Source organism: Teleopsis dalmanni, chromosome X, assembly GCF_002237135.1.
Source record: "Teleopsis dalmanni isolate 2A chromosome X, ASM223713v2, whole genome shotgun sequence".
NCBI classification, from domain to species: domain Eukaryota; kingdom Metazoa; phylum Arthropoda; class Insecta; order Diptera; family Diopsidae; genus Teleopsis; species Teleopsis dalmanni.
In genome coordinates, this window is record NC_051848.1 from 87576413 (window position 1) to 87586974 (window position 10562).

The 10562-nt window shown below is 31.4% G+C and overlaps 1 protein-coding gene across 1 annotated transcript; it reads left to right on the forward strand.

The window, feature by feature from the left end:
- The first annotated feature begins 9410 nt into the window (after positions 1-9410).
- On the forward strand, positions 9411-10562 carry LOC119688655. Its single transcript, XM_038103326.1, has one exon. The coding sequence runs from the start codon at positions 9411-9413 to the stop codon at positions 10560-10562; it is 1152 nt and encodes a 383-aa protein (XP_037959254.1).

A 10562-nucleotide genomic window follows, 5' to 3' on the forward strand; every position in this document is an offset into this window, starting at 1 on the left:
TAGCTTACCTTTTTATTAATTTCATTTAAAATATATTTTAGTGGTAGAAGCACAAAAGATTTTGATTCTTTCAGGAATAGTTTAATTCGATTAAATACAATTAAATGAATGAATATGATAAACCATATCATTTACTCTATCAAAGTAATCCTTTAATTATAATATATATAAACATATTATTGTTTTATTTTTTAGTAATATAATTAGATTTTTAATATATTTAAAAAATTTAATGTTTCATTTATTATAAATTTATTAAAAATAATATTATTTTTAAATGGAAATGAAATTTAGTCTTAAAATAATATTATATAAATAAATTTTTGATTAAAAGAAATTATTTAAAAATTAATTTATTTATTATTAAAATAAATATTAATATTTTTAAAATGTTAATTTGATATAATTTAAAAATTTTAATATATTTAAAAAAAAAATATTTTTTTTAAATTAATAAATATTATTAAATTTTTAATTTTTTCAATTTTGAAAATGTATTTATATTTTACAGAATAAATTATAGATAATTAATTTTTTCCAATATATATAACTATATATTAAATTATTATATTTATATAAATAGAATAATTATATATTATTATAAATTTCATAATTTAAAACAATAAATATTCCATAATATTTAAATATTATATATATATTAATATGTAAGGGTGGAATTTATATATAAATTATTTCATTAAATAGGGTTAATAAGTTATTTATATAATTAGCAATATGTTTGAATGGAATATTAGATAAAACATAATTGACAAAATTTACAAATCCTTACCGATTTCTTAATTTAAAAATTTTGGAAATCTAAGTTAATAGATATTTATTAGTCAAATAAATTAAATATTTATTTTAATATAGATATTTATTGATCTATCCTAGTATAGTTGTTATTGAAATTAAAAATATAATTTAATACAAACATATTTATCAATAAAATATTAAATTGAAAATGTGACAAGAAAGAATTATTTTTATGGATTAAAAATAAATTATTTAATTTATATATTTACATTAAATTTTATTTTTTTACATAAATTAAATAATAAACTTATGATATATATAAATTTTTTGCAAATTATTATTAAAGGGGCGAAAATGTTTGAAGAAAGAATTATTTATATGGATCAAAAATAAATTATTTAATTTATATATTTATATTAAATTTTATTATTTTACAAAAGTAAATTAATAAACTTATGATATATATAAAATTTTTGGCAATTATTATAAAGTTTTATTTTAGCTTACAAGATTGTTTAAAATTAATTTTACATATAAATTTTTGTGTGGTTTTAAATTAATATAAAAAATTTTTTAATTTATTTAATCGTAGTAATTGATATTAATAATTTAAGAAATTAGGAATTAGTTATAATTATAATATTAACAAAATTTGTGCCAGCAGTTGCGGTTAAACAAATAATATAAGTGTTTTATTTTAAAATTAACGAAATTATTTATGTTAAATTTAAAATTAATTTATTAGGTGAAATTATAAGTTAATTAAAAATTTATTTAAATTTAATTGAAGCTAAAAAATTTTTGATATAAACTAGGATTAGATACCCTATTATTAAAAATGTTTAAACAATTATATAGATATTTTTTATGTATTATACACCTAGGCTTAAAACCGCCACTGTGTCAGACAATTTTTAATATTTATTTATTTTATATGTTGACATATAATGCCACTGAGTGATCATACAAGACTCACTAAATTCTTAGAAAATTGCGGCGTCTTTTATACGCATCCTCTTAAACTTTTTGTGTAAAGTACACAAAGCTTTGAGTTGATCTTAGTTGAACTTAATGCACTTTAACACTTTTACACAAAAGCTTCCTTGTGCATCTTTTTGCAGCGAATTACATTCTAACGTTTTTGACGTTTGTAAATGTTTGTTTACATTTTTACTTTTTACATGTACGTGTTTTTTTTAAATTGAATAAAATTAATTAAAATAAGTAAAATTAATTAAAGATATCGGAGTTTTAATAACTAATTTAATAAAATTATTTATATAAACGACGTTCCCTTTCGTTTAAATTACTCCAAGTGATTTGCGTAAAGTGTTAGTGCCAAGGTATTTAAAATTGTTTTCCAATTTTATAAATGATGATTATATTTAATAAATTAATTTATAGAAACATCCAACTATTGAGGTATGCTGTAGACGAGTGTGCTGGGGAGTGATTACAGGTAAGTATTTATTTATTATCTCGATGTTAATTTTAATGCACTTTATTTCTTACAGATGATTCACCAATAACAATAAAGTCATAGTATGTAGGTTGGAAATTTGTGCAAAATTTCCATCCTTACATGGTCAAAATAGAAATCTTCATTGGTTATGACCTTTGTGTAACTAAAATATCATAAAAAAAATCGAAAGAAGCAGAAAAGTTATGTACAATTTTATTCAGAATGTTCTTTATTATGGAAAAAATATGGAAAGCCGTGGAAAAGGCGTCCTCAGCTATGCAGATAAACGGGCTATTTTGCGGCAAGCTTCGAATTCGCATGATTCGGTTAACAAGATGCGGTTAAAAGCTGGTGTCAGTGAAAGCAAAACTACTGTATGGTTTGTTATCTCGAATGCCCAACATCTAAAATGGTTAAAATTAAAGAAGCTCGGTTTCCTTTTTGCCGTGCCAGCATGTCATGGGGCATGGAGTGGAATCGCGTTGTTTTCTCTGATAAGAAACAGTTTAATTTGGAAGAGCTCGACGCGTCAGTCACAACTATTACCATACATTTCCATAGGAAAATCAAAATTTCACGCCAAATTTGTCATAATACATTTTCGCTTGGGAGAAATCGAAACAATTTCACCATTACTTGAGATCATTTTTCCAATAAAGAAATACCTTTTTAATATTTGAAATCAAAAATCATGAAATGTTTTTGCAACATATGTGCATATATTATAATGTATATGGGTCAAAGATATGAGATAAAAAGCAAAAGTAATAAAATTATTTTAATAAAAACATGAATAGCCCTTATTGGGAAGTTATGAAGCAAAAATAATAACATGTGCACGTTAAAACCCTAAAACAACATAACAGCACTGCGCCATCGTTTTATATTTTTGTATTTTCAGAATCTAAGCACATTCAGTCTTAATGCCAATGGATCTTACAGCAACATCGTTTCCTTTACAAACTGCAAGTATCTTGCAGAAAACATATTAAGTATCATTTTAAATACTTGATCGATAAGATGTCGAAATACTATTGGATATTAATCTCGTCATCTGGCTATTGACGCCAAAGCTAAAGACGCTTACGAAACGCTTTAGAAAATAGAAGCTCCAATCCTATAGGATGGAGATAAGAATATTCTGATGAATTTTAAAAGCTATAACTCGATTGGTCAAATCCAATCCTAAAAATCTCATTAACGACTTAGGGCATCAGAAGGAAAACTTTTAAGAGTCAGTCGTTAGGAGAAGTTGGAAAAACACAGTCGTTAGGAGAAGTTGGAAGATTCAAATTGTTGTTCCGATTCATACAAATACAAATATAATACAAATATTCAATACAAATATCATATAAATATTCAATTAAATTATTAAAAATAAATATATGTAAAATTATTAAAAATAAATATTAAATTGAAATATAATTTTTTAAAACAACAAACATAGAATCCGTTAATTAATTTACATGTATTAATGCTGATTATTGTGTATTCCCCGACTTAAGACATAATGCCTTTTGGAGAAGTTACCAATCAGATAAGCAAGGTTTTTGCACTTGTTATGAACACTGTAAAAACATATAAAGGGCTATTCCATAAATAAAAATGTTTTACGAATTATTCAACAGGTCTCTGGACATCAAATAATTCAAATATACCAACAAAGCCTTAAAATTAAAAAAAATACGATATTTAATACTGTATCTATTATGCACGTAATGACTGTGTATCCTTATCACTTTATCATAAATTAATTAAAGTTTTATTCACTTGAGTCCCTGGTCAGCTGCATCACCAAAGCACAGTTGTGTAAATCTCAAATTGCCACTTAATCTGAAGTTCATCTTTTTGAATATTTAATATCGTTCAGTTTCTTAAGGATTTATGCCAGTCAGGTTGCCAGTTGTTTTATTAGTGAATGGCGCCGTTGTATTTGGTATTTGTGATTTTATGACCATCTCAAGTATTTGAAATTCCTCAGTGTTGCTCACGCATTTAAATAAGTAATTCGCTCCTGCTGTGGCGTATCCTTAAAGTTGCAATACAAGCTTACATACGAATATTCCTGCACGTTTCGCCACAATAAATTTCCATTTTGTTAGAGTTTTGTAGTCTTCGCCAACATATTTGGTTTCTGCTTCTTCGGTTTGGTGTTTTATTTTTCCATTGTTGTGTGCTTCCACGACGAACGGCTGGAACCAAAAAATAATGTTGTGGATTCTCCTTGTGGCGTAGCGCCGCAGTTATTGTTTTAGCTGTTGCTGCTGCTGTTGCTTCTATTACTGTTGTTGCTGATGCTGTTGCTGCTGCCTGTATTCCTCGTATTGTAACACCTTTACAACTAATCGTTTGGCCAGTGGTGCGTCATTTGATCCAGAAAACTAACAATTTCTACATAGTCTTTATAATGAAAACACACTGTTTATTATGTAGGTTTAAACATTTGCTTTATTTTTATCAACGATATGTTTTATTCCACGGAACAAGGATTTACAGAATATTGTCATACGTCATTCCGTTTAATCATTTACAATTGTAATTTTACATTAATTTTTTGTTAAAGAATTTAATTTATAGTTCCAAATAGTTTTTAGTTTAAATTTTATTGGAGGAACTAGTAATTTACGTTGCATTAGAACTAAATGTTTTATTTTAACCAAACTTTTCATACACAAGCAACTTCACGACAGTTCTATTAGTTTTTTTTTATTAATTATTATCCATCCACACTGCATCCACTAAGAAAAAACTGACGGGACACTTCCCATGCAACTATCCTCATGCAACTACTCCGACTCAACTCAACAAGCCATTCAACTCTCAACTTGTCACTCTCAAATGACTGGTACGAAGCTTCCCACCCATGTTTCAACCTTTGGGAACCAGTGAAAACATTGATAATGAGCTTAATGCATGATCGGAAGTTTCCTTTCATTTCTGCTGTTCTGCAGAAACAGCAGATAGCAGATTTACCTGTTGGTAAATGCCGATATTTGAAAACATACAATTCTGCATGAAGAACTGGGTATTGGGTACTGGGTTCAATGGTTGAACTCAATAATATTTTACAAATGCTAATAAAAATGCAGTTTCGCATATATTGAAAGGTTAAGTTCCATAGCTGAACTCAATAATAGCTGCGTTTCAGCAAACATGATCCGCTCAATTTTACATGCAAAACAAAAACAATGGGGTGAACCAGCAATTGATCTGGTCCACTTTCTGGTTCAATGTGGAATGTGTGTAAAAGATAAAAGTGGAACGTATTTTAATGCAAATGAGGTTGGCAATGCGATGCAACGGTGCAGTAAAATTATAAACAAATCTACATTTATATTTATTTATTATTGATTTTATTTATTTATTATTTATTTTATGTACTTATTTATTTAATATGTCGTTATTATTTACTTCATTGTTTAAAGTAATATTTTAACTATTACTAAAATTAAAATTATTACTTTATTTATTTACGTTTTATTATTATTGAAAAAGTGTTGTTTGATAATTTATTAAAATCAATTAATTTGAAATGAATATATATAAATTAAGTTGAATACATTTATTTAATTAAAACAGAACAATACATAAGGAACCAGGCTCTCCAACATAAACGTTTATGAAAAAACCATTTTCATCGCAAACTGCCTGCAAGATTAAGCCATAGTCATGCTTTCTTTTGAAATAAGCCTATTTGCTATGGTGTGGTGCATTTATATTTACATGTGTACTGTCTATACAACCAATTACGAACGGGAATTTTTTCAAAGTTTCCACTTTTGCATTATTAGCAAGTGCGTATTTTATAAGTTAGTGTCTAATTGATATACGCTAAACACTAGTTCTTTTAATTATTCTCCATACAGAAGCTTTTGGTATGCCAAAACAAATACCTAATTCGCAAAAAGTATCCATATTTCCCATATACCACAAAAATATATAAAATTCCTTCATTGCTCTCGTCCGATTGTTACCATCGCGGTTATTTTGTATTTGCTGATTGGATTTTATTAACAAATCTATTAAAATATGAAACATAATTAATATATAGCAATTGTATTTTTTATGTGCAAATACCAATCAAATAATCTTTAACGAAAGAATTATTGATCGTTTCCACAAAACTTCCACTATATCCATGCTGATGCACTTCATCCCTTGAGCTTAATACACTTGGACTAGTGTTTAAAAAGAAAATGGAGGAGTCAGTTTTGCTCAATAATTCTAATAAAATCTGCAATATCCATTTATTTACTATAGAATTAAATTTAAGTTTTTAAGTAAATACTAAATAAAAACTTACATTTCGTACTTCAGACATTTCAACAGATTTTATTTATTTTCCAAGTTTTAGATTTTTTGTATTCAAAATTTTCTCACTTATGTTTTTAGCGCCAAAATTATTCACATAAATCAAAAAATTTTGTACACAAACCCAACTGGCATATTTCGTGCGTTGCCAATTATTTTCAAACGTGATCCGTATCGTTTCAGCAAAGATGATTCAGATCATTGAGCGGATCATGTTTGCTGAAACGCAGCTAATATTTCATAAGAAACGCTTTCGCGTAAGTGGGCCAAATTAACAATATGCATTACGTACGAAGAAAAAGGTTCGTAACAATTGTTAATAAAATTCTAGGGTATCGAGTTGAAACTGGACACGCAATACCGTTCTCCATTTCCTTTGTCTTTCTTTAGTGATTTGACTGCAGTTTCCTTTGATTTTTGCAATTCGTACTCATACTCGCATGTGGTTAGCATATAAATCGATTGTTAAACTTATAAGTTCTACTTGAATTTATTGCATACTTCCAGGCACGTAAGCATGTTAAAGTTCTAAATAAACAATAGCTTTGGTTTATTATTTTTTTAGAGCAATTCGCATGATTATGTATTCTATGGTATACTTTATTTAACCTTATAAACATTAGAGTGAACATTAGATATAATAAATTTTAGTATCGTTTCGAAAACGTAATTTGCAACAACAGTTTATGCACAGAAAGCGATTTGAATATGGTTTCATATTCAGAAAAGCTATCCTAATTATTCTGATATGATTTACTCATATACGAGGGCTACTATATATATTTCTGGCCTAATAATGAAAATGAAAATGTTTTTCAAAGTATTCTTCAGCCTGATTTATACACTTTTTCATGCGCTCAAACCAATTGTCTAAGCACTTTTTCCACTCCGATTGAGACACCTTCAAAACATGATTTTTGTTGAAGCCAACAACATCTTCTGGCGACGACCACGCATTTTTTTCTTGATGTGCGGGAATTAAAAAAAGTCATTGGGTGTCAAGTCAGGACTGTACGGTGTATGACCCATCAATTCGACGTTTTGGCCGGTCAAAAAGGCGCTGGTTTAAACCGATGTGTGAGAGCTCGCGTTGTTATGTTGAACAATGATTCGTCTTCTGTTGTTCATTTTTCGAATTTTTCCGAAGACTTCAGGCAAACAAGTTGTGGTGTATCACTCAGAAGTGACCGTCCTTTCGTTACTTAAGCGGAAAAGTCGTCACATGACCAGTTTTGCCGAAGAAACAGGCTACCATTTGCTTCGAAGTGCTTCTTCCACGAACAACTTTCGTTGGATTTGGCTCGTCTTCAAAGACTCACACGATCGATTGCTGTTTTGTTTCGGGCTCATATGCATAGATCCATGATTCGTTACCTGTGGTAATCTAATAAACATCTTTTGTAGCACTGTGAACGTATTTTTTCAACATTTCTTTGGACCAATCGACACGAGCCTTTTTTTGAGCGATTGTCAAATTGTGTGGGATCCAACGAGAACAAACCTTTTTTACGACCAGGTGTGTATGCTGGTGAATGTATGCTAGTGAGAAAAAGGCCCAAAGATTCCTCTATCTTGTCACATGACCATCTTGTATTATCAATTTACGCACGGCATCAATGTTCTCTGGCAACACGGCCATTTTTGGATGACCTTCACGGAATTCGTCGTTGAGCGAGCGTCGACCACGCTTGAATTCATTAAACCAGTTTTCCACAGAGCTATAGGATGGTGCTTCATCGCCATACGAAGATTTAAGTTCATCAATGCATTCTTGTCGTGATAATCCACGTTAAAAGTTGTGAAAAATGATCGCAAGAAAATGTTCACGTGTTAATTCCATTTTTTGGCCAAGATGAATTTTTCAATTCTCTGTAAATAAAACAATTCACAATTAAATGAAAACACGTTCGGAGTGATGTTATGCTCAAAAAATGTCAACCTTTCCAATGGAAATGGAAAAGTTTGCCATTTGCACCTGCCAACACTTAGTATTGCCTAGGCCAGAAATATATATTGCAGCCCTCGTTGTTAGCCAAAAATTTAATTAATTAAAATAATATTAAAGAATGTATGAAGTTGTATTTCATTACTTCTTGAAACCTCTCTATCAAATACAATAGTTTCTATTAAGTAAAATAGTCACTTCCGTCATAACTGACGTTAAATTACAATTTATTAGAACTGTATCTATATCAAAATATTAAAAAATTATTAGTATTTTTAATTCATTTTTGCTGTATAAGTGCTTTGTCACTCATATTTTGTGAAACATGTTTCTTCAATCATCCCTTTCCTTATAATCACTTTTTGAATCAAGTAATAAGCAGTAAAAAATATTATAGGACTACATTCAACCCCTACGTGGTAGGCACCTTGACGTGGTGTAGGGGCTTAGCTACAGGCAAGCTTGCTGACTTTGGGTCTCCTGCTCATTGTCTATGCAATGGTCAGAAGACCTTTTTGTCGGTCTGGCTTGTGGGTACAACAAAGAACTACCAGTAGTTGTGTTGTCCTGTAGTTTATGTGCATGTATGTGTGTCTTTGTCTCTATGTATGCATGTATGTTCTTTGTGTTTTTAGAATGAATGGAAGTGTGTAGGTCCACTAGGTGTCTGGGGACCAGGGTTTATGACGAACCAAGACCGTTCATACGTGGTGCAGAGCCACATATTATGGCGGATCTAGAGAGGAAAACTCGATAAAACCCGCAATCCTGGGTGTATGAACGACCGTGCCCAAGGATGAATGGCACTGCGTAAGTGTGTCTTAGAACGGTGGACTCCGGATACCTGGCGACCTCCGGTTTCAATTCAGCCTTTCTGAAGTAAAGGGGGCTATGCTTCGGACGACCTCCCTTTCCCCTACACTCGTGGGAACATTTATGGATTCTTTAAACAAATTAAATAAACAAAAAACTAACAAGGAACTAGGTACCAGTTCCGAAGACGAGCTCCTGGCATCAAGCCAAGAAAACGAGCGAGTCGAAACCGCCATACTACCCAAAGTAGGCAGTAGCAGCCGCACTGCGCCTACTTCGCACATAACAGTAAAATCGGCAGACAAGCGCGCCAGCCATAGTGCGCCTGCCGAGAAATCAAAAAAGTCTGAGGCAAAGATCAGACGTCAAAGGTACCAGAAGGCCATGTTCATTCTTGGCAAGATTGCTAAAAATGAAGCTGAAGGTAAAGAACAGGCGTTTGACCGTACAGACAAAGTACGATATCAGAAGGTGGTCGATGAGTATAACGAATACCAGGCCACCCTATCAAAACCCGCAAAGGCAATGAAGAGGGATCGGTCTCAGGACGAGACGGCCCATACTTCAAAAAGCAAGGTAGCGAGACCGAGTTATACTAGTAAACCGTCAACGAGTGCGAAAAGGGCATATAACGAAGTAGCAAGGGATGAGCTACAGGTGGCGCTCATTGATGATATTACCGGGAATGGAAAAAAGGTGCTGGAGAAATGGGGCGAGATTGAGCCCAAGCTGGCTGAAATGGTGATGGAACACCTTCTAACAAATCTAGACGCCCCCACACCAGGCTTTGATTCATCAGAAGTGGTTCGTGGTTGCAGGGTCTTCAAATGTGATGACCAGCTATCTAAAGTATTTCTTGGCAACTGCATTGCTAAGGTAAGTGATGCATGGGAAGGTTTAAGGCTAAAGCTTATCCCAGCCAACGATATCCCTAGAAGACCAAGGGCCCGCATTTGGCTGCCAATTATGAAGATGGAGCATGAGAAAGTTCTCCAGCTGCTACAACAGCAGAACCAAAATGTGCCAATGAATGACTGGGTAGTCATCAAGGACGAGGGCACACAAAAAACCAATATGACGCTTCTTCTGGCGATAAACGAGGAATCCGTGAAGCCATTGGAAGAAATGGACTGTAAGCTGAGGTTTGGCGTACGGTACACCAAAATAAAAATATTCCGCCCAACAGGCAATGATGATGATGGCAAGGAGTTAGAGGATGCTAACAAAATGCTTGACGGTATGAAGCTTCAGGAAGAAGCTTCAGAAACCTCGTAA